Source organism: Hyalella azteca, unplaced genomic scaffold (genome assembly GCF_000764305.2).
Source record: "Hyalella azteca isolate HAZT.00-mixed unplaced genomic scaffold, Hazt_2.0.2 contig17967, whole genome shotgun sequence".
NCBI lineage: Eukaryota > Metazoa > Arthropoda > Malacostraca > Amphipoda > Hyalellidae > Hyalella > Hyalella azteca.
Genome location: NW_025947728.1, coordinates 520,957 through 545,879, shown reverse-complemented (window position 1 = coordinate 545,879; position 24,923 = coordinate 520,957). Strand labels below are relative to the sequence as shown.

General features: G+C 36.6%; 2 protein-coding genes across 4 annotated transcripts in view; one reads left to right on the top strand and one right to left on the bottom strand.

Annotated features, from left to right (window-relative positions):
- LOC108673437 overlaps positions 1–8,277 on the top strand; it is a 40,018-nt gene extending 31,741 nt beyond the window's left edge. For all 3 annotated transcript variants that reach the window (XM_018161271.2, XM_018161270.2, XM_018161269.2), the window contains exons 17-20: positions 1,651–1,825; positions 2,334–2,441; positions 3,128–3,280; positions 6,482–8,277. In XM_018161271.2, the coding sequence (XP_018016760.1) occupies positions 1,651–1,825; positions 2,334–2,441; positions 3,128–3,280; positions 6,482–6,536 (491 nt within the window). In that variant the 3' untranslated portion in view covers positions 6,537–8,277. The remainder of the gene's footprint in view (positions 1–1,650; positions 1,826–2,333; positions 2,442–3,127; positions 3,281–6,481) is intronic.
- LOC108673438 (low-density lipoprotein receptor-related protein 2) lies at positions 8,274–16,751 on the bottom strand. The gene is made up of 10 exons (XM_018161272.2): positions 16,578–16,751; positions 16,174–16,375; positions 15,719–15,850; positions 14,943–15,101; positions 12,992–13,231; positions 12,161–12,324; positions 11,239–11,449; positions 10,788–10,938; positions 10,054–10,148; positions 8,274–9,781 (listed from the first exon to the last, which is right to left on the bottom strand). Exons 1-10 carry the CDS (start codon positions 16,641–16,643, stop codon positions 9,765–9,767), a joined length of 1,437 nt encoding a protein of 478 aa, XP_018016761.1. The 5' UTR covers positions 16,644–16,751; the 3' UTR covers positions 8,274–9,764.
- Positions 16,752–24,923: the final 8,172 nt, after the last annotated feature.

The window sequence follows — 24,923 nt, the reverse complement described above, 5'->3', positions numbered from 1 at the left end:
ATGTGCTAACCAAAATACTTAATTTTACAATCTTCTGTGTGGCCTATCTGCATCGTGGACCAAATTTCTCTGGTGAGGAATGAGTGTTTCGTGAAAGTGCACTTTGTAGCATTCGTTCTGCTGCATGATATTCGTAAAATTAATTTCAAGTCAATTTTTTAAATTAAGATACAATGAAGATAGTGTAGCAAACTCTTTTAGTGAATGATGTCAGTTTTATTATCTTATTCACTCTTCAACTTTTAATCAAAATGCACGCATATTCATCGCTCATTTATTTCGTTTAGATCTCCGTGTATGGTATGTTAAGAAAACCTAAGTCCCGCGCTGTGTTTTACCTGACATTCGGTGGATTAATTTTCAGTTTTTAATGAGACCATCACGAATGTATTATTTATTTCATTGAATGTATTGCAACATCACTAATATTTGAGTTTGATTGTTTTACGTGCACAGCCTGCAGTAACTAATCGATGGGAGCCTCTCTTAATAATTTTACATCGAGAATATTACGCAGTGTGGGCGAGGAAGTATCATTTATTTTGTAGTTTAATTGAAAGTAACGAAAAAATTTTCAGCCAAACTTTATTCTGATTCGTACGAGTAAAACTTGGGATATTTTTAATAATAGTTTTAAATGTTCCGTATTAACACATCAATCAAGTAATCTTCCTCTTTGTCAATTCATTGCCATATTCTGGTTATGAAGTTCTACGTAACTCTACGGAGCTTTCAATTCAGTGGACCTTAGCCCCTTCAATCACTCATTTGAGGTAGCCCTCATAAAACGTAATTCCGTAGTTAAATCCGGTGAGTTTGAAAATGGGTAATCTATCTATAGTCCATGGGTAATGGACTATAGATCATCTTATAGGGAGATCAAAACTGTAGTCCAAAATTACTACCACTGATAGCCGGCCGTTTGAAAGGAGAACAGCTGCCTTAAAGTTCTGCTTTACTCTTCCTACTCGCGTCTGTTTTCGTTACTACCATTGTCATCTCATACATAAGGAGATTTATCTGTCCTCGCCCTGTTTTCTTAATTTTTCGGAATAAATTGTTCCCTTTGGCTGTTGCTATACCTAGTATTTTTACGATAAATATTTCTGTCTGATTGATACCTGTGATTGTATGTAGGTATATATTTGCGGTCACATTTTTTATTTATGCAGATTTATGATCCGTTACCATCTTCATTGACTCGCAATGCCAAGTTTTTATGTATATGACTAATTTAATATTAAAATACTTCATATAATACCCACAATGTGACAATGTACCTAATTTTTATTTATACAACAATGATTTCTCGAGTTTTTATGTTGTACAATCACCATATTATTGGAATTAACGAATACACGATGACTCCAAGAGCACTTTGTTTTGTATCTTATTTACTTGAGAGGATTCGTTTAGAAGATTGTGACTTATGGATGATTTTATTCCATTTTTATTTTCTATATTTTAAGGACGGTTATAAATGTGATGTTGTTTCTGCAGGTGGATGATTCTATTCCATTTTTATCTTCTATGGTTGAAGGACGATTGAAAATGTGATGTGTTGTTTCTGCAGGTGGATGCGTGATGCTATTCCATTTTTATCTTCTATAGTTGGATGACGGTTATAAATGTGATGGGTTGTTTCTGCAGGTTTGTTGTCAGTGCCTAAGCGCGGCAGCCGTGAGCCCGCGGAGCTGAGAAGCGACACAGGGTCGGCCCGGTCCTCGCTGAGCGAGACCTCAGGCTTGAGCAGCTCTTCTACACGCACCTACGTCAACGAGGCCTCCATGCTTATCATTGAGGCGCTCGAGAATGGCGTACTGAGGTCAATAATTTTGTAATTACAATTTCATGTGGAAATAAATGTTGTAGGTAATGACTGCACCAACATAGGTAACCACTGAGGATTTTGGTTTTGAGTCGTCGGTATTTGAACAATAAAATGTACAGGCACGCCTTCAAGAACAGAGTAGACGAAGCTATGCAGGAGCATATGTTCAGTCTTAAAATGCCTAGCAAATTATGGACCAGGCAATAAGTCCAGACGAAGCTATGCAGGAGCATATGTTCAGTCTTAAAATGCCTAGCAAATTACGGACCAGGCAATAAGTCCAGCAACTATGTCAATCAATCGTCAGTTATGGAAAGATCGGGTTCCAAAGGCCGGATCCCTTGTGAATCAAGTCACGAAAAATTCAAGAATCGGCAACAGGCCATGGGCCTATTTCTTCAGTGCCGACACTTCTATTCTATTCTATTCTATTCTATTCTATTCTATTCTATTCTATTCTATTATTTATGCAATGTATTGTCATAATTTGATGATCCCGTAGGCACTACTTGGTACCAGTATCGCTACAGCAGCGCAATAGGTGGCGTAAAAGAGGCACCAAACTACACGTCTTCTGCGCCCACACCTTCGTCGCGAAACACATCTCCAGGTAAGCGTCTTAATTATCATCTTGAAGTTACCTTTAGATATTTACAAATTACGTTTAATCTACATAAGATTGAATGCATCTTTAACAATAAAATTTATCTAACGGTGAAACGGCAAGTTAGCGTTCCGTCCTTTTATATTTTAATGGCCCACTTTGCATGAAAAAATGTTGTGTCCTGTATTATTTAGCTGTGTATTTATGCATACGCGAACAGTGATGAAGGCAATAATCACACATCGCTTACCTTAATTAATCGCAGAAAGCAACTTCAGTTGTGTTCGCTCGCTGAACTGTTGACTGCCCCACAGCTCGCTGAACTGTTGACTGCCCCATAGCTCGCTGAACTGTTCACTGCCCCACAGCTCGCTGAACTGTTAACTGCCCCACAGCTCGCTGAACTGTTGACTGCCCCACAGTTCGCTGAACTGTTCTCTGCCCCACAGCTCGCTGAACTGTTGACTGCCCCACAGTTCGCTGAACTGTTGACTGCCCCACAGTTCGCTGAACTGTTCACTGCCCCACAGTTCGCTGAACTGTTGACTGCCCCACAGTTCGCTGAACTGTTGACTGCCCCACAGCTCGCTGAACTGTTGACTGCCCCACAGCTCGCTGAACTGTTCACTGCCCCACAGCTCGCTGAACTGTTCTCTGCCCCACAGCTCGCTGAACTGTTGACTGCCCCACAGCTCGCTGAACTGCGCGGTGTGTGAGCGCAGTTTCAACCGTCGTCTGGGCAAGCAGGGCTACGAGTGCCGGGACTGCGGGCTCAAGTGCCACAAGCCGTGCCATGTCAGGACAGAGCTGCAGTGCCCGGCCTCTACCGTCAACGACATGGACTTGTGAGTTACCTTTTCCTGTTACTTTTTGGATTTTTTGTGAGTTAAATCATCGATGCTAGTATTTTTGTTACTTTTTGAAAACTTTTTTATTTTTGCGCATGATGTCTTCAATGATTTTTATTGGATCAAAACACTTTTGCTGCACAATGTATTGATATGTAAATTTTTTTAATTTATTTTTTTATTTTTTTATTGCGCATGCTGCCTTCAATGATTGAGAATGGATTAAAACACTTTTGCTGCACTATGTATTGATATGTAAAATTTTTTAATTTAGTTTATTGAGGTTGACTTTGAGGTTATTTTATGAATACTTCCAAATCGAAGAGTGTGTTAATTTTTATGCATGTTTAATAAAAATCTTGGTTATTTCGTGTAGGTATGGATTGGTAATCCTTAGAATTTATATTAATTGTCGCAATAATGCATGTATTTTCCTAACATTCCACTCAATTTCTTTTGCATGCAACCGCTCAATAGTGGACAGTCTTTATTGCATGGTATGCAAGCACGGTGGATGATGCAAGTATCACGGTATCCCAGACATCAAGTCAGTAGCAATAAAGATACGCGATCCTGCGATGAGCAAAGCAATTCTAGGAAAAAGCGTGTTAAAAATTCAGCGTGGATCCCTACTTTTAAATACGGTTCTTCAACAGAGAGCAGGACTCTTCGTAGATTGAATTTCCCCATGCATAACAATTATTTGAAAAGAGTTAGAATAAATCGAAATCGTTCAAATGAAGATGATCATCGTTATACGAGGTGCGGTATGAAAAATGAAAAAATCGAAAATTTTGTTGATGAAAGTAGATGCAATTTTGTTGAATTTTCGATGCGCAAAGAATACGACAATCGGAATCAGAATTGGAGAAGGTTAGGTTTGGGGAAAGAAAATACAGACGTTACTCGTGGTAACATAAGCGAAAGTTCTTCTAAGCCTCACGGCTTGGGTAAATGTTTCCGACACCGTGGAACTAGAAATGTTGATGTTGATGTAAAGGAACTGAGTACCGATGTAGTCCCAAAACTTAACAGAAGTCACTACTCCAGTAGTGATTTTGTTCCTGAGAAATGTTTTCAGCGTAAAAGTAGTTGGGTTGGACGCAAAACTTCGTTATGCTTTAGAAGAAAACGAAGTCCAAGTTGCTCTTCTAATCAATCTAACGTTTATGGGTGCCAATCTGATGATCCTCGACGAAAACGGAAGAAAATGCGGAGTAAAAACAATCCTGCTATCGTTTTATCTCGATATGAGGATGACCAATCCATTAAAATCACCTCAGAATAGCATGAGCAATTGGAAATGTTATGGACAATAATTAAAATTAAATGGCAGTCAATGAATTCCTTGGGAGAACGATCTAAATTATGGGGTGCTTCAAGAGCTGAAAAAGCAGTGAATTTTGTGAATTTAGTCAAAAGGCATCGATTGGTATATTTGCATACTCAAAACGAATAAAATGAATTAAAAGACTGCTTTAATAACAAAACGAATTAAAAGACTGCTGCGTAATGTAGGAAGTTTTTAGCATCGCAATACATTATATGTCTTGCCTGATTCTGAAAATGACAAGCATTTCGTTGAGCTCTGGTATTTTTCATACCTTTGGATTTCTGCACTCAATTTAAAAATTTGGTACTTCGCTTCATTTTTTATACCTGGTATGAATTTGTCACACATGCTTTTCATTCTTACTCATTTTCTATTTGCCAATTCGTTACTCAATTAGGCGCCGTAATTTATTAGCTCACAGGTCATGACTTCTCAGACCGTTGCTCATTTGTTTTTGTTCAAACAGAATGTTCATAGATTTTGTTATAGATGTTAATTCTCTTTATTGTTGTTCTAAGTAGAATTCTAAGTAGAATAGTTATATATAACTAGAGCAAACATTATTTATTCATACAAAACATTTCGCTTAACTCGCGTTTAGTACTTGGATTTCCATTGAAATTTTAATCAATTAATTGGGGCGACAAATAACAAATCTGATGTCTTTAATCTTTTCACGCTATTACGGGACGCCTCTCCTCGAGTCGTAGCACAAGGTAAGACCGATGCGAAGTTCTGTAAAAATATTCTTTACAAATTATTGAAAAGCAATCCAACTATGCTGACGGAATCAATAAATGGAAGAAACGGCGATTAGAACAATTCAGTAGAAAATAGATTCAACTCCATGGTCCGTAATATTTTTCTATTATTGAGCTTATTTGAATCGATTTGAATTTAGTGTCACCTAAAGTATTCCTACTGTAACGTCGAAATTTATGTTATATACATTGTATCGGCGTTGACCACCGACGTGTAGATTTTACTGCTGCTAATTAACTCAAGCACGACGCACCCTAAACTTGTCCCAAAACTTATTCACCTAAAAATTCATTCAGTGTTTAAATTAAAAAATGCTCTCGAAAATGAAACCTGGTCTTGTTACAGCCTATGCTAAATCCCAATCAATAGTTTTGCTAAAGAAGCCGAAATTCCTTGACTGACAAACTTTGTTTTTCGAGTTGAGGCACCGAACTGGATTTTTCCCGAATTCAACCGTGCGAAAACCAGTGATTTTTTAACTCGCCGTTAGAGGAGTAAATTGTTATCGAATGATGAATTATGCTGCCAACACGATAGCATTCCTTTGTTTTTGCATACCCTTTCATTATTTCTTCTCATCACTCTTTTATTCTTTTTCATTTTTTATTATATATTTCATCATTTCATTGTTTCTCCTTCCTGTGCTCTATTTATTACATGTATTACCTTAACGATGTGGATTTAATTACTTTTTTCAAAACACGCATAATTGATATGAATCCGATCATTGTGGGATTGGAAACCTTTTGGAAAAATAGATATGTCCCTCGTTGAGGAAATGAAACCACTAAAAAATTTTCACTCACTCTTCTCAATTTTCACACCCAATAATATTTGAATAAAGTACAAATAAGGAATCAAGTCTTTCATTCATAAAATACATTTTTTTGGAGCATGTATGTAATTTGGAACATATCGTTGGTGCTTTTAACGTATACTTCAAAATGCTGTGCAAATTGCATGAAATATCAGGCTCTCGGCTCCAGCATTGCATCGTCAAGCCGAGGAAATATTTTTTTGTTTCATTTTTATCTATGTAGTGTAATATAAATAATGCCAATTTTTATCTATACTATTCATAATATTCCGATTGTTTGTTGCAGAGAGTACATCAGGGACCCGAGGGAAGAGAGGAAACAGAAAAACCAAAAACTTTGACGGAACAACTTGACTTAGCTGGATATTTTTACGTGAAGGTTTACGTTGTCTTCTGTCTCCTTAGAACAGAAATTGTTTGTTTATGTACTTGTCATGCTGTGCCGAGTCTATCCACCAAATTTTATAGAAAAATAATTTTGTGTTGTTTGATACCTCCGTTTGAAACGGTCTACGAAATCACTATAGGAAAAAAATTCTTCAGACACATTTCGTTTCCTGCTCTGATAATGGAATGAAAATGTTATCGTAAGTGCTTTTCGTGTGTGGTTGTTGGCTGCTTTTTTAATTATCCTGTGATTAAAGCGAGGAAAGAATTAAGTGAAAGAAAATATTAGCTACATTGCTAGAACAACTAAATAGAAATTATTTGTTGCCAAATAAATTAGCAACAGTCTTTCAAAACTCCATAGAAGATGCCTCTTAAAGCTATAATAGTGTACGTTTATGTGCCATATTCTAATGCTAGTGTCGCAATACTACTGAAAATGGATTTATGTACTTATTAACCATGATAAAATGTAATCATATATAGTTACATGCCATCCAGTTATAAGTGACAACAAGTAACCAATCTCGTACCTAACCTGATTGCTTGATTGTTCAGCTCCTCAAAGACCAACTGTAGATAGTCTGCTTAACGATTTATTTTTCAGCGTGATTACTCAGTTTAATGTTCTACTTAAAATCCACCTGTCACAATCCAACGGATTACTCACAAGCTATTCTTTATCTCTTCATAAAGCAAAGAGTAGAGAAAATTTTATTCGCTGCTGCGTTTCATTTTTTCGCATTCAGGCAATGGACGATTTAAAAAATAATATTTTATACCGAAAAGATTACTTGCTACAACCAAAGTTTTGAATTATGACGATCTGAATCGTCGGTTGTTAAATTGACGAAGAACTTGAATTTAAAACTACACATATATGTTTGAAACTCATTTTTATGTTTAAAACTCATTTTATGTTTAAAACTCATTTTATGTTTAAAACTTCAATGTTATGATAGACACAATTGACTTTCAACGAACAAATCAAGTCGCATGTAATGACCCTGCCTTATACTGTACATCGTGTTTTTTAACCACATGAAAAATATCATGTACTCTCAAGATTTTTAGCCTATTTTGCGAAACTTAGTTTACTTTTAACCAGGAAAAATGTTTGTTTCATTTGTTTTCTACCACTACCGCGGAGGGACAAGAACGAATGGCAGCAGGAGTGGCAGCTTGTATCGTTACGATCTTGAATGACATGTTTTGAAATATATTTTTTTCGGACGATCCATGTATTGATGACAATGATGTTATTGTCTAAATTAAGGTTTAATTCATAACATCCCCACTTTGGACATCCTAATTGCTTTTCAATATTACAAATTCAACGTTAAAACGCATGCTTTCGAAAATATAAAGCTCGTGACAAGTCTTCGTTGTCGCAAGTAATAAATTCTCTATAGCAAAGTCACGATTTTATTACATGTAATGTAATATTACAGTTTCTCAGTGTAACTGTAAATTTATTGTTTCTACTGCCTTTTATAGTGCCTATGCTTCGTATAACTAGCCTGTGCTTTATTGCCTTCCCGTGAAATGTTTGAATGTTGCCAAGTGTAAGTGTTAAGCTTTACTATTTTTATCACCTATGCAATCAAAGGATTTGTTGATGTTCGCTCGTGTACTTAAGAAATAATGACAAGAACTTATGCTTATTCAGTTGCATAAATAAAATTTTTCACTTATCTTGATGTTTTTATTATCAAAAATTCATTATAACTCACAGCAAGAACACGTTATTGATACAATTGTAAACTACACAGGAAAATCCTCTGGCATACAGATAACTGGCTTAAGTATGTACAATTGGGATCATACTTAATTGTTGTAAGTAGAAATAAAAGTACAACGTGGAAAAGTACTGAGTAAAAAAACCTCGAATTGTTAAACCCTAGGGAAAAAACACTTCAAACGATAGAAAAATCTTGCATTGAAATAATTTTTAGCTTATAATTTCTAGCCTTTCTTCTCTTCTAATAGGTACGCATGATCCATTCACGACGGTTTTTTTAATTCAGCTTAAGGACGGAAAATAAAATATAAATGCTTTGACGCAAATATTCAGCAATTTTAAACTGTCTGAATGTTTTTTCAAAGGTATGTGAACATGAACAGCGGTGAAAAAAGTTGACCTGAATGAAATTTGGAGGCGATTCGGACTGTTGTCGTATCCAAATGTTTTCGTTGCATATCAACAATAGCATGTTTGTTTATACTATTTAGTTTACAGATTCTATACGAAGATCGTCGTTGGTTATTTTGTAATGTTGACGTCATCAGGCGGGCTGGGTTCATTTTCCACACCCCAGTTGAAACTATAATATTTCTGCAAGATTTGAAAGCTGTCTTTTCTTATGAAACTCCGAGCTAACCTACATATTTTATACATCATCAATATACATCCTACTGATTAATGCCATCAAGTGTCGAAGTGAACGCCACGGAATCATTTCAGTTTCCTGTTACAATTTTTCAGATTACTTGTAATTTCTGCTGCAAATGTTATGTGAAAGAATTAATTCACTTAGCCAAGTTGTAGAAAGTTTGCACTACAACAAACAACCTTGCAAAAATGATATAAATTTACCAAACTATAACAAATAAATTACACAGACACTTTGGAAGAACAATTTGAACTTCAGAATAAACGCTTCAGAGAAAATAAACAGTAGAAATCACTGCGAATAATATCAGGCGAAATGTTTCATAGGAGAGATAAATGTTGAATTCAAACTGCAAAGATATTTTTGGAATAAATAAATGGCATCAGCAATAATTACTCACGTCCCACAAATTGGGTAAACAAGCTGAAGACAAATTATGCACCTCATAATTATGGCATCATTATTTAAATGTCCGCTTGATGATGACTTCACTTATAATTTGAAAAGTGAACCGCCACTTTTATATTTTCTTTCATTGTCAATATTGAATTTCTGGCCCAAAAATCCTAGAAACTTAAAAGCTAAATTAAACCCTAATTTTTTATATAAATAATAATTAAAGTCTTCATTCGCCCATTACACAATACTAATTTGTAACTTTAGAAGTAAAATTTGTTACAACTTCGAAATGGATGGAAGGTAATAGAAGATACGCGATGAAACTAGCGAACTTTTTCGTTCCTGTTGATTTCTGATAATTGCGTTTGCTTCTAATCGTCTTCATTTCAGTCACACTGCAGGGCACGCTGGAATATTAAACATTAATCAAACACAAATAAAAAAAATTGACATCATAGATAGGTAGACTCAAATTTGTCCTGCCGCCAATAAATTCAATATTATTTTCTGTCACTCGAAAATTTACATATAAAATTACACATAGTTTTAAATTCAAAAGTATCAAAATTATTGGTTCAACAAATTGTTAAGGGTGCCTTCCAGGCCATATCTGACTGATTCAATCATTTTAATTAATAAATATTAAAAACCCATTTGTATAATTTTAGTTAAAACTCACAGCAAACTTCACACTTTTCTTCATCGCTATTGTCACCACAACCGTCCGTGCCTGAGCATAAGACGGACACTGATCGACATCTGCCGTTGTTACACCTGCACGAGTAGAAGTGGTTAATGAGAAAGGCAGGTGAGGTTGCTGGCATCTGAAGTTGTTACACCTGCAAGAGTAGAAGTGGCTAACGAGCAAGCCAGGTGAGGCTGATGGCATCTGCCGTTATTACACCTGGACGAGTGGAAGTGGTTAATGAGTAAGGCAGCTGAGGCAGATGGCACCTGCCGTTGTTACACCTGCACGAGTAGAAGTGGTTAATGAGCACGGCAGGTGAGGCTGATGGCATCTGCCGTTAAATCGTTACACCTGTTCTTTTAACTGGTGAGCCTGCGAGAAAATCTCCGCCGAAAGTGAAATTTCCATGACTTTTCCAAACGACGCAGAAAGTAACTAAGAGTAACAAATCTAGAGTAACAAATCCGTAGTTTTAGAGTAACAAATCCATAGTCGAAAAATCTACCGAAGAAGTGACCATTACTTCAATTCCAACATTTAGAGACTGCCGGTGTTTTTAAAAAGGGAACCTTGATTATGATTACAACTTCCAATTTCATTAGTGCGCCAGGCAGCTATCAGCCAAAAAATGATTAATTATCATTAAATTATTTTTAATGACTTATTATTAATCAATAGAAACCATTTACTACAAGGAACACCCTGTATTTTAAGAAGTGACGCACCTGAAGGGGCAATACTGCAGGCGCGGCGCCCCCAGGATGCAGGCGGCGTGCTCCTCGTCGCTGGCGTCGCCACAGGACGGCTTGGCGTTGCAGAAGACGTAGCCTGGCAAGCAGCGGCCGTCGCCACACTTGAACGTTGACGGAGGACAGTCTGATGGACAGAGTTTTTCATAAATTTTAGCTTTATTTAACATTGATTCATCCCCCCTGTCATACATATAACAGGTATATTGGGAAAAAGTAACAGTCAATGATAAAAACGAAAACTGGAGTTTGAAGGTTAAATAGCTCACATATTACAAATTAAATTTCGACATTTAACATAGAGTTTCAATATTATAGAAACTCCTTTGCTCCATAAAGCTGTTTATAACTGGTAACTTATCGCCATCAGCACAGGGTTTGAGTAATTTGTAACATTAATTTTCATCAATAACTGATGCAATCTAACCATCTCTGCAAGGCTGTTCATCAGCCCCATCTTCACAGTGCTTGATGCCGTCACAAAGGAAGCCCCTGGAAATGCAGCGTCCGCTTGGGCACCTGAAGGAGTGCTGGGAGCAGCGCCCCCCGTGACACTGCGCCTCGTCGGAGTGATCGTCGCACTGCGGCGCGCCGTCGCATACGAAATGCGCGCTGATGCACTGACCGCTTGAGACGCACTGAGTCGGAACAACGGAGGCTAGATTTACATCTGATTTATTACTTCTATTAAAAAATAATTTAAAAAATTTCATTTATTACCTGTATTTAGTAAAAAAAAGTAATAAATGGTTCCATAAAAGTTAGATTCATATATGAATAAATTCAAGAGCAGTAAGTAAAATTGGAAAACTCAGAAGTTAGCCACTCGAAAAATAGCATATAGGCATCGAGTAATTGAATAAGGCAGTGATTTTATTGATTTTATTCTGAATAACGAATATAGTTTTCATGACTTGCATACTGCGCAACATTCCTTGAACTGGACATGGTCGAGGTGAACATAAACTAGAATGTGTCGAAACCAAAAAAATTTGGGAATGGAACAGGATCCATGGAATAAGTCTTCTGAGTAGGTATACTAAATCTGTCTTCTAAATTCAAGTAAAAAATCCCTTTTTCCATATCCTGGAAGTTATCAAGACTAGGAGATTTATTTCACAACATGGAGAATTTCGGCACGTCGACAGAGTAAGGAATAAAAAATTAATTCCAGCACCTGGATGATATCAATAGCAAAAGATTCAATACGAAGAATTAAAGATATTTTGCTACAGATCATTTCTGGCCTCATCACCTGGAATGTGTCGGGATGGCAGCCGGTGGCAGTCACACTCTCTTTATAGGCCTATGTGTGTCTCTAGTTCACACATGTAGAAACTTCAACTTACCTGGAATGTGTCGGGATGGCAGCCGGTGGCAGTGGCCGAGCACTTGGCTGTGGTGACGACGCAGTCACACACGCCGTTGTGGCACCAAGTGTGCGGGTCTGCGGCCCTGCACTGCGTGTCCCGCGCGCACCGCTGGCCCAGAGACACCGCAGACTCTCCGATCTCTGTAGTGAGAGACATTGTGATGATAGTTGCTATGCGAATGAATATAAAATTATAATAAACTTTAGCGATAAGATACATTGTAATGATAGTTGCTATGCGAATAATTATAAAATTATAATAAACTTTAGCGATAAGATACATTGTAATGATAGTTGCTATGCGAATAATTATAAAATTATAATAAACTTTAGCGCTAAGATACATTGTAATGATAGTTGCTATGCGAATGATTACAAAGAAAATTATCATAAACTTTATCATTGAGATACATTGTGATGATTGTACTTATGCGAATTACTATAGAGTCATAAAAAAATATCATAAAAATTACTGTTGAGCTATAGTGTAATGATAGAATAGTTATAGGAATGATTTGAATGTTGAATTGGCATAAACATTATGGTTGTGAATGGATTATGCTATCACTTAGCAGATACTCTAAACGTTTAGAATCATGTTTAGATATTCAAATATAAAACCTACAAATACTTAAAATAATAATAAAAATCGTAATATTGCAATAATCTATTTACGTAAATTTTTTGAGCTTATCTAACTGATCGTCACTAATTGCCGAAGAACTAGATAAATGTTTCAGAATGAAACACACAAAAATTGCTCTATTATTTATGTACAAAGCAAACTGCATATGAGAAGACAAATAACCTTTTCCAAGAGGGATACACTTGAAGTTGTCACGCGCGTGACCATCCGGACAGTCGCAAAATCCTCCGCCCGAGAGCTCATTGAAAGGATTCTCTTCCTCACGCAGCACGCCCGGCACTGACGTGAGACGGTGAAACTTCCTGGACTGCGCCGAGTCCTGATGTTTCTCTGCAACCTTGCACACTGAGCCTCTCACTCGTCTGTTGCACTGCCTGCTATTGCTGCACGATGAGCCGAGACCTGGCAATAAGGGACAGACAGCTTCTTTAGTTTACACGTCTCTTACATTTCTTTTGGCCATAAATGCGTTTGAAAGTAGCCGAAATTTTTGGCCTGGTTTGTGCTCTTTTGGATGCTGGACATGCCTAGGTAATATATAATGCTTACAGGATAAGCGAGTATATACATAATGTAGGAGTCTACATATAATTCAAGAGTGGCACTGTGTTAGAAAGTGGGTACATCCAATACACCCGGCAGAAAAACCTGATAGCTTTATTGTTCTTCCAAACGCGTTAGAATGTGTGCGTTGATGATTTCTCGTGGTTGGGTACATGTTCGTAGATCGATTGGTTGTTAATTGCAGATACGCTCCAGTAGTCTTATGTACGTAGTGTATATTCAAAGATCATCTTTAAATATATTTCTATACGTTTGGTTTCTTCTGTCCCCCACGAACCTAATTAAATTAAAATAAGTAAAAAAGATGTAGATGATAGCTTCCCATTACCCGGGAAGCATTTGTTTTCTCATTATCTGTAAAAAAATGGGAAGCATTCTTATTTCTGCGCCATTGGTTTACTGAAGTTTACTGTATCAAAATGTAATAGCTTTTTTTAAAACCTCCGATTCGCAGGTTCTCAGAAGAACCGTTCTGCCGCCTCACTGTCGATTCAAATCTTTGTTAATCCAGATAGTCACGATCACGAATATAGGAGGATTGCTTTAAAGAGGCGCCGACACTCAAAATTTCGAAAAAGGTTAATGAGGTTGAATCAAAAGTGATTCCAAGTGAAAATACAAGAAAACTCTTACTATACATTGTCTCATTGATTTATACAATCGCATTTTATAAAAAAATAGATAGAAACATATACTATAGCGTTTATCACGTTAAAGAATGACTAATGGTTGTTTTAATTCGAAGCTTCAACAAGATAAACGTCACTCAAAATCTCTGTTCGTCGATTACACAGAGCACAAACAATGCGTTGCAGAAATCCGTACGAAAGTTTTTTAAGCTCGAGTGCGGTAAGAGCTTTTGTCTTGTCACTCCAACTGTACAGCACGGTGAAGCTATAGAACAAATTCTTGAAATACTTTCTCATCCCTCGATTTAAGAGCCTAAACTGTATAAAGTCGACTACACTGTCTGTAAAATATTGCTTATGGATGAGCGATCGCGTTTGCATTGCAAAAAAATGTACTTAAACGAAGTAATAAAAAGTCAACTGCGGAGTGCATTCGAAGAGAGATCGTAAAAATGGCTTGAATCAAACTCTAAATTCATTCCTGAAGACCAGCTGAGAATATTGAAAAAAGTGCTTTAAAAATAGGAAAATGATATGAAACAGAAGCAGAAATTGTGAACAATAAAAAAAAAATAAAAAAACTGACTGACAAAGGATAACAGCTGAAATGGCTGCCACAGAATGATTATCTGAACTTAGTTAATAAATTACTAGTCGATCAAATTTCGAATACTATCCGACTATTCTATAGTTAACTACACATTAAAGTAGCACGAGCAAAGTCGCTAAATACCAACGACATGATGAAGGGTGTAAGTCGGAAATACAAACATGAAATGTAAACAAGTTAAGTGATATATTTATGCTTAATAAGCACAAAGACAGAAATGTAAGCATTAATAAAGTATTAAAAAAGTATGCTTAATTTATTTACAGACAGAAATGTAAGCATTAATAAAGTATTACAAATTGTGTCGTACCCAGAATGTTGGGCGCGCAGAGACCGTCGCTGGTGCTGGAGTGGTCGGGACCACAGCTGCAGCGCCCCATCACGCGCGGCACGGAGAAGCTGCAGTGCGCGTGTGGCGACGACAGGCGACACTGGCCGTGAGTGCGGCACACCTCGCCAGCCTTCGACGCTATCGGGGCGTTAGTAATACACTTAATTATAAATAAATTAGGCTTAGTCATGATATTCAATTTCATCATTGGCCGTGAGTGCGACACACCTCGCCAGCCTTCGACGCTATGCAGGGCGTTAGTAATGCAATTAATTATAAATAAATTAAGCTTATTCATAGTATTCAAATTCGTCAGTGTGTGACGTGCCATCGAAAGCCAGTCGTACCCATCGCAATAAACTCTTCGTTGAATAATAATAAGGACAAATTTCAATTGCGGTACAATTTGAATGAAAATGAAATTTTTAATTAAAAATTGACATCAATTCAAGCTCAAATCTGAGCTTGATTGAGTCTGAATTTCAATTACAAATTGAATAAAAATATTGTTGAAATTGTACTGAAAATTGTATACGAATTGCTTTTGAATGATAATTTGGCTTTTTTTACTGCCATTCAATGACGGAAACCATCAACTTACCTCCTGTATGGGGTGAAGCCACCCACCTGGCAGACAGTTGGCCCTCCTGTATGGGGTGAAGCCACCCACCTGGCAGACAGTTGGCTTCCTGTATGAGGTGAAGCCACCCACCTGGCAGACAGTTGGCCCTCCTGTATGGGGTGAAACCACCCACCTGGCAGACAGTTGGCCCTCCTGTATGGGGTGAAGCCGTCACCGCATTGACACACCCCCTGCACGCACCCCGACATGGCAACCCGCACCCGACATTGCGTGTCAGAGTCACACTTGAAGCCGAGCAGACGACCTGTCACCAAAATGGGATTCGAATTATAAGTTAAAATTGGCAGACGCCTCGACAAGTTTTAGGCAAATGTTGTACCGTGCAACTAAGAAGGAAATTTCTAACACATGTCCTAAGATAAAGATATAGAACTTACAAGATGCGGGTTCATATGATTCACAAATGCGAAGTGATTAATTACTGATAAGAAAAGATAAAATAAGATATATTACTTCAAAATGAGAAATTAGCATAGGATGCTTCCAAAGAATAAATAGAAAAATTTATGATATGTAATGTGTATAAGAGGTAATGTATTATCTTGCTCACACTCCTCGATTACTCACCTGGGAGACAAAGCGTCCCATTCACCAGCAGATGGTATGGGGGACACTTGCACCGTCCCTTGTCACAAATAAGTTGTGTTCCCCCAGCGAGGGACCGTGCAAGTGGGAAGTGCGTTCCCCCAGGGAGGGAGTTGCTGATGCAGTCCGAGTCGTCGAGACAAAAAGCTTGCGAGAACAACGCGTTCGTCTCACAAGTCCATGACTGGTCCAAGAAAATGTCATAAATTAGCCATTCTGTGTCCATTCTATGAAAAATTTATTATTACGGAAACAATATAAATGGCAGATATTAGAATATTCTTATCTCAAGATCGAAATGATATAACAAATACATGAGTAAACAATAATATTCCTTGGAAACTGACATCAATTGCTCTGTACGGAGAATATGACAGCACACTCACCAGCAGCAGTAATGCTCCAAGACTGTAAACGAGTGACGAAATACCTCTGCAGTGAAGTGCGGTCATTTTCACTACGAAAATTTAATACAAAATAAAAGCTATACGAGCGTTAGTTACTAAAAGGTTCAAGGCAAAATAAAATTAAAGAATGACCATGATGGTGACTTTTATCTGAAAAACAAATTTTTGGAATAACATTTATACTTCAGCAGAAAAATTGCTCTCTATTCAAATAATGAGAATATTATTAACATTTCAGAAGCTTTCGGATATGTTCTTTTGAAAATATTCTTTATTATCAATAATAATTTAACAATTGTTATTTTGGCGAATTTAATATTGTTTGTTGTATACACATCCTAAAGCTTTGTGAAGAAGGGTCTTATGAGAATGTGCTCTACTTTTTTTTTTTTGCTTCACAACAAAAATTAGTTTATGGAAAATTTCTTCACAATAAGTTCTTTGCTCTAAGATACTACTGGTGTCACAGTAATTCCCATTTAATATACAATTGGTAATGGTTGAACAACGCTGTAAGTCTGTGCACATTCTCTAGAGAATAAAAGCACATTTCTATAATCAATCGCCTTAGCTACAAAGGAAAGCTCGACGGCTCCTTGGCTGTAATATAGCGGGAACTTCATCATTTGCTACTCGATGAAGATGGTCGTCTCGTCACGTCGGCCTGAAAGTTTTAATAAGCGAGACAAATGAACAAAAATGTGAGTGAGATCTAGATACAGTGCATGCAGCTTGACTATTGTTCTCATTTAAGAACGGGACTTGTCGGTGCTTCATAGAAGGCTTTTACAGTGTATGTAAGACCTTCAGGTGAGAAACTCTGGCCTATATCGAAGGATTTCTATAGACCATCTTTGATCGAGTTATTGTCTCGGAAAGTCTGGTGCTTCCACGCATTATGAGCCCATGTATCTTACCGAGTCAGTAACAAGGTTAACGATGGCAGATAGAAATAGTTTGATATACATACGCTAGAGTTTCTTGTCTGAGTTTCCTACGCTGTAAATGACATCTTTAAAACCATCTTGAATTCAAAGAATTAAATATTCTCATTGAAAAATACTACACAGAAACATGTTTGCTGCTCGAGTAAAATCATAATGATGGATGAGATTGATTGATGGTAGAAAAGTTTGGTTGTTTATATCACCAATTATTTTCATTATTCATAAGGATGACAGAGTCTATTATCCCCTAGTGTTTTAGAAGTGGAAGTAACTCATGAATGAATTTTCGTGAATCGGTTACTTCACTGCAGTGAAGTAACCGATTTAAGCTTGAAGAATTTACGCTGTAAAAAAATATTTCTTTTGATATAATTTACTTTAAATCAATTATTAATTGGTAATAATTAACAATTGATGTTAATTACTATTGACATATCACTTGATATTAATTAGTAATAAATATTATTAAGTAACAATATAAATTTCTAATCATTATTAATTAGGGATTAATAATTATTTAATTTATTGTTTATAATTAACGTTTAACATTAATTTATTATTAATATCGTTTACTAATTATTATTAAATAATAATTTATATTGATTAAATTATATAAAAAGGAATCCTTTTTTTTCTTTAAGCGTAAATTATTCAAGCTTAAAATTAAATCGGTCACTTCCCTGCAGTCGTGAAATTGCATGATTTTTCATACTTCAATAGTAAGGGAGATGTACGAACCCCTATATTGCTACACGGGTCATCATGACTTATAAATATAAAATAATTTGTTTTAGAAAATATGCTTAAATCTTCTCATTCACGAAAATTCATTCATGAGTTTACGCGAGTGTTTGCTCTGCTCTAACAAACTGAATGGAATGCTGGCCACCTCATGAGACTCTCTCACAGTTCGTACGACGGCCCTGACCAATAATTGCGGAACACTCAAATTATTTAGTTTGGTTCGTCAAACGCGCGCGCATTACGAGCTTCTAAACGACCAGGGTCGAGCCATAGATCGGCTTGCGGAGAAACCAAGGCTTTTTGAAGAACTATTTCGCTCGGTTCTAACTCTAGCTGAAAACATTACTCAGCACTTCAGGAGTTTTCTTCCATTAATATTTTCGCCAATTTGACGGTTAGTTTACTATTTCACCATTCTCATCACACTTAGTATATATTATAATTTAAAACAATTTCAGTCATCATATGTGAAAAAAATTGCCTACCAAAAAAATTCAAGGAATAACTTTGCTTAAAAACATTGTCTTTAATATGATAGGCCTAAAATTTGATAAAAATCAACACGATCTCAGTATCAGAGTTGACTACAGTGACATGCATCTCGTATGCAAGAGATCACCCCGGTTCTCGTATGCAAGGGCGAGATCATCTAAGTTTAGCCGTGACGAAGCATATAGCCGACCTTCGTGCGCTGCAATGTCAAGTTCAAGACCAGTAACGCCCAAACGCCCCAGCTTCTTGCCGGATACTTGCGTATCACTGACCCGAAATCTACTCTTAAGATCAAACTGATTTTTTTTCGGCAAAACAGACTCGAGGGACAATTTATTTCAGAACCCTCGATATGCTCCCTTGTTTTCAAAACACTCCTGGTGGCTAATTTGAAGCCTTTTTATATTCAGAAAAGCCAACAGCGGAATGAATGAGTTTCATTGTATAAAAAATATAAAACTGCAGCTTCATAATTTCGTGTTGCTAACAGTCGCATCCCAAGTAAAGAAAGTAGAATTTTGTACAAGACTCATTACGATGAGGCGTATTTTTGTTTTATAAAATAACCACTTCCTTACACCAACTCTTTGCCAGCAGTAATTTGGACCTATTTTTGGTCGCACTGGGTTATAAATATTTTCATGTAATATTTCTAACAAACTAAAGGTGCATGCCTACTCTATCAAAACTGCTTCGATGGAAAAAATTACTAAATTTCTTTTACAATAAATTAGGTTATTCTTATATGCTCACCTAACATGCTTCAGATGAAAAAACACAAATTAGATGGAATGGAAGGCACCGAGCAGAGGACAAAGACTGAAGTGACACGGCATTGTGTTGTTCAAACAGTGACACTGCACTTTGTTTCGCTTAGGTTAGAGAAATGATCTCGCGCACATTCTATTCTCTGTGTATATTATACACATTTTAGGAAAATTATGTATATCCATATCAGTATTTTCATTGTGATAAGAAATAATTACAACGGCGAATAATTTCCCCAATAAACTTAATAATCGCGTCATACGTATACCGCACCCTAACGCATTTGATAAATTATTTTCTAGCATATGATCCCTTACGACCCCAAGATATTATACTATCGATGTGTGCGGTGTGCGAAATAGTATTCGCAACAACCGTGACCTCGATTGGATTGTCCACAGGTCCATAAATCGAAGGCCAAAATATCGCCAATTTCCTCAACTGTAACCTATGATTGGGTGGCCTCCCCAGAGGCGTTACAGACGGTGCAGTCTTCGGGAACCGAAGAGTACGCATTACATATGCAGCACAGCGCCTGTTATATACGCTTGCCTTATCTGTACCGCTTGCAGCACAGTATGCACATGTGCAGCTCACGGTATAGATTTTACTTGCTACTGATTTACAATGTGTGTTATTTATGTATGATAACGTACATGTGACGAGTGGGATTATTGAGTGTAAAGTTTGAGATATTCTTAGCTGCATGTAAACGCTGCAGCTGACGATGCAAACGGGGGAACATTCAATGTGCCCAAACTTGCACGTTACCGCTGTACAGTTTATTACAAGTTAAATTTGAGGTGAATGACGAATTTTTATCATTAGCACAATATGAAATCAAGTCATGTGGGAAACAAAGCAAAACTGGTTTACTTTATTCACGTTAATAGAATATATTAATTTACTGTAAATGAAGATATATATGACATTAAAAACATAGTTTAAAATAGATTAAATTACCATAACACGATGTCTCGAAGAATAAATGAATATGAATTATTTTGCTGAGATGAAATGAGTTACGCATTCACTACACTGTACACGTTCAGTGCACTAAAAATTTGAACCGATGCGAAGACTGTACGTATGGTGTCTGTTCAGTGCAGCAGCCTCTGGTATATGAGGTCTGTAACGTGCAACACGCGTGGTACAGAGACCGTTGAAAAATGTGTAGCGCACGTTACATGTCGTGCTAAACCTTTTCAGTGGAAGGCGGAGGCTCGCAACTTGCATTGCGTGCAGAGAATACGTTACAAACTCGGAGCAATGCTCTTACAGACGAAGTGAGTTGCGTGCTTCTTTCTGCCAACCGTTCGGTCTCGTGCTGTTAAATCTTTTGCAGCGCAATATGAAGGAGTTTGCATTCATTTTAAAAAGCTCTAATCCTTTTCTGTGCCAATATACTGTACGATGACATCAAATTGTTGTTTCATACGTTGTGTGATTCTCGTCTGTAATTATTTAGTTGGTATTATTGTTTCATGTTAAAAATTATCGTCTAGTATATTATATAAATTCATCTGGATTACTTTTTAAATTTGAATAATATGTTATAATAATAATAATAATATGTTATTTGCCCCCATACTCATAAAGCCTGATAACTGGTTTATCTGTTCCAATTTATTTTTCAGTTATTTTATTTCGTTTTCATCATGTCAGCCAGATGGAGGTATTCAGAAACATTTCGGATGTACCAATTTGATATGCATCTCTTTAATAAACTTAGCTTTCTGTTATCAATAAAGTTGATCTTCATTGAATTATGAAACACCAGCAGAAGCTTCGTTAGATAGCTGCAGCTTCGGATAACTGGAGAAAGTTTACGATGCGCATTTTATCTTTCCTCGGATAAGCGCGCTTATATGTGGTCGTGTTGCTGCTCTCTATAGACCGCACGTTCTCTAATTAAAGTGCAGTAAGTCGTAGCTTTCAACAATGTTGCTAGCACTGCTGGTTCATTCACTGAGATCAGTTTATTCCACATTTACATCTTTTCGATCAACAATAATAAGTCGGACCAAATTAAAAGGTACTGGTTACGAATAAAGATCAGATAGCAATTAAGGGTCATAATTTGCTTGCTTTATTAAGTGCACAGTAGAGATAAATATTAATTGGAATGAAGTAAGCTCAGTAGAAAGTTTTTGTTTTGTAAAAGTGCATAAAAGGAATTTATGAGAAACTCACTATCACGACCACAAGTTTTTAATCGTAATCCTTTAACGCAATAAAATAATTGTCCATATCCGCTTTTCATTGCCTTTTACGTTAATCCTCTCGAAAATACTTTCTTAAAAAGCAAGTTCTACTGCCCCGACATCATTTTCATGGCAGGAGTTGTGTAACGGGTTTAAATAAGTGGTCGCAGTCATAACTCACATTACGGAAGCGCTAAACTCCTACAGCCAAATGAAGCAGATGTTGGATTCCAGCGCCAGGTTCTTCCTGGAATCGAAAGGTCTGCTGGCTCCAGAGAAAGCACAACACGTGAAAGGAACAGGGAAGATTTAAGTGATTTACTCCAATTTTCACGAATGGTTAACTCGCGCCGATATATAATGTGAAATATGAAATTGAAAAGCGAGATTGAGGATTTGATGTATTGCGCTCTCCATCATTTTGAATAATAACCCCATGGAACTGTTTGCGCTTGCACTTGAATAGGTAGCATTAAGCGCCGTCACTTTCACTGAACGACCATCGGTAGTTAACATACAAGCTTAGGGTCGTTGCTCGGACGCCGTATGGTGAAGTTGACTTAGCGGCCGTGACGTGCAGATCCGCGAAAGCTTCAGGTCAGAATTCAATGCAACCGTCACGCCTAATTAAATTCCAATGCCATCCTAATGAACTAACCGCAAGCAGTAATAATCAACCCATAATTCATAAATTAGGAGAGAATATTAGTTAAAGAAAAAATGAAATGGCCAAAAATTATTTTACCATGTAAAAATTATCGACATTTTGATGTGGTGTTAACTTTTAACTTGTATATTAAGGAACTTCGTGAATTGTGCGAATGAGGCCCCAAAAATTTGGCTCGTTTTCTTAAAAACTTATATTGAAACCTTAATATTCGCAGGAAAAGTCCACAATAAAGAGCAAAGCATAAATTTCGGAGCGCTCTATTGCTGATGTTTGAGAGAAATGTTCTAAAATTTTACGAGGGTTGACTGATGAGGGATGTATTTCCAAGAAATTTGGCCCACTAATTTGAAGAAACTACATATATTTAAAAATAATTCCGACGCAAAATAGGTTCGGAATAATTTCATTGATGAAATGAATATTATCTTTAATAATATTTTCGACGCAAGAACTGAAGCATTACACTGGTACTAAAAGATTCGAGCCCGTGCAGAGCCTTAATTGTGCAAAATCAAGTGGAGAAAAAAAATCTTTGGAGCTCACGCAGTGGGCGACAGATGATGAGACGCCAATTTAGGAACATAGAACGTAATGCTGAGTTGTTACTCGCTACTATTAGAGTGGAAGCATGCAGATAATGGTGGAAAAGCTATAATATTACACGATTTAACTAAGCTTCTGTCGTAAGGCGCTGATCACAACCATGCATTCATAAAGGCATAAATTTCATTGTTTTTTGTGGTTTATGAAATTGAATAAAATGCATCAATGAAATGAGGCTCCGATTAATGTTCATTTGAAAGCCACCAATAAACTTTATCGGCGAATTACATGTACCCGATTACTTGATCATTTGGACAATGGCTAATGCAGCTACCGTTTTTGCTATATATATTTTTAATATTATATTATTATTTAAAACACTGCGATTCTGCGGAGAGATTGGAAAAATGGTTAATTTTCGGGATTTGCTTTTTTTAAGCCAACAAGGACATCCGAAGGCCAAAGACCAACCCAAACCTAACTAGCGCGAGATAATGTTAATGTAATCGAAAAAATGAGGGGCCTAACCTAACTGCGCGTAATTGCACTCTGCGTAAGAAACAGAAGTCCCACTTCAAAATTTCCAACTTCTTTATCGTAAAACTTTGGCTTCGATTTTTAAGTTTCTTTTTATCCGATAGTGAATAGTCACTCCATCACAGACCTTGGTCATTCAAAAGACTAACATAAATATCTGTTTGTCTCTCATTGTTTATTCTGCTCTGTTTATTCAGGTCCAGTAATGCAACATCTGGGCGCTACAGGTACATGCTTCTTGTCGCTCATCTCAGAAACATAAGAAATACAAACATAAAGATTCATAAATGGTTCAGAGAACTTTTAAGTCTGGCTCATGTCATTAATGGATTAAAATAAATCCTAATTTATCAATCAAGTTCATTTTCTTCATTCATTAACTTAAAAACGCTTCAATTTTTTCTCAACTGATTAAAAACACAATTCGAGAGCAGTCGAATTCATGCTATATGCATTATTTTCATTGTTTAAAATAATAATCAGTATATTGTTATTTATTATATACCTGTTTGACGTTCTTTTTCAATTCAATTACCCAATTACCCTAGTTATCGTCCTCCTAATGAAGTCAACCACGTAATTTATTGAAGTAAAAATGTAAAAAGTCCATTTATTCGTAAAAACTTTTAATGGATTATAACACACGGCCCTTTTATAAACGTATTATAAATTCCTATAAACCATATTATTAACAATAATCTTCATAAGAAAAGAAAATATTATATGCACCGATATGTTTGTTGGAAAACATAGTATAGCTGTAATTTTTCTCACGATATTTTTCTGAGCGTAAACTATGGTATATGATACATAGGACCGGAAGTCGAAACATTATATGACTTTTTATCGTTCAATTATAAATATTTATAGTCAGCTCTGAAAATGGACAAAAAACAGAATTATTTACACACACAGATGTTTGAAAAATGTGAACATTGGTACGTCACTGAGGTAAATTCTAATGGAATAATTATCAGCTGGAACGGAACCCGAGCGTTAAAAAGTTAGTCAAGTTTCTTTCGGAATTTGTCAGTAATTGTTGACAAACCGTTAGCATGGTTTGTGGTAACTGTCACCAACCCTCAACAAACTTCATTAATGCAGTCCACTAAGTGAACAGTTGCGCAAGCGGTTTCGCAAGCCAAGACCTGCAATTATCATTAGTTTGAAATCCGCGTTTTTAAATATCGTCATCAAACAGCTGAAGATGCATTGTTGCTGGAAGACTACGTAAATGATTAGCACTGATCAATAAAAGTTAGTAATATTCCCTAACATCTTCAATCAGTTTTAATTTTGGCTATGCCTGAGGTTTAATCATCAAGTCTGAAATGAATAATTTTTTTCATTCGGTCAAGTAAAGAAGTTAGGGATTTCATTTTGTGTAGGTTTAATGCGTCATTTGCTGTGTTTTTGCGGC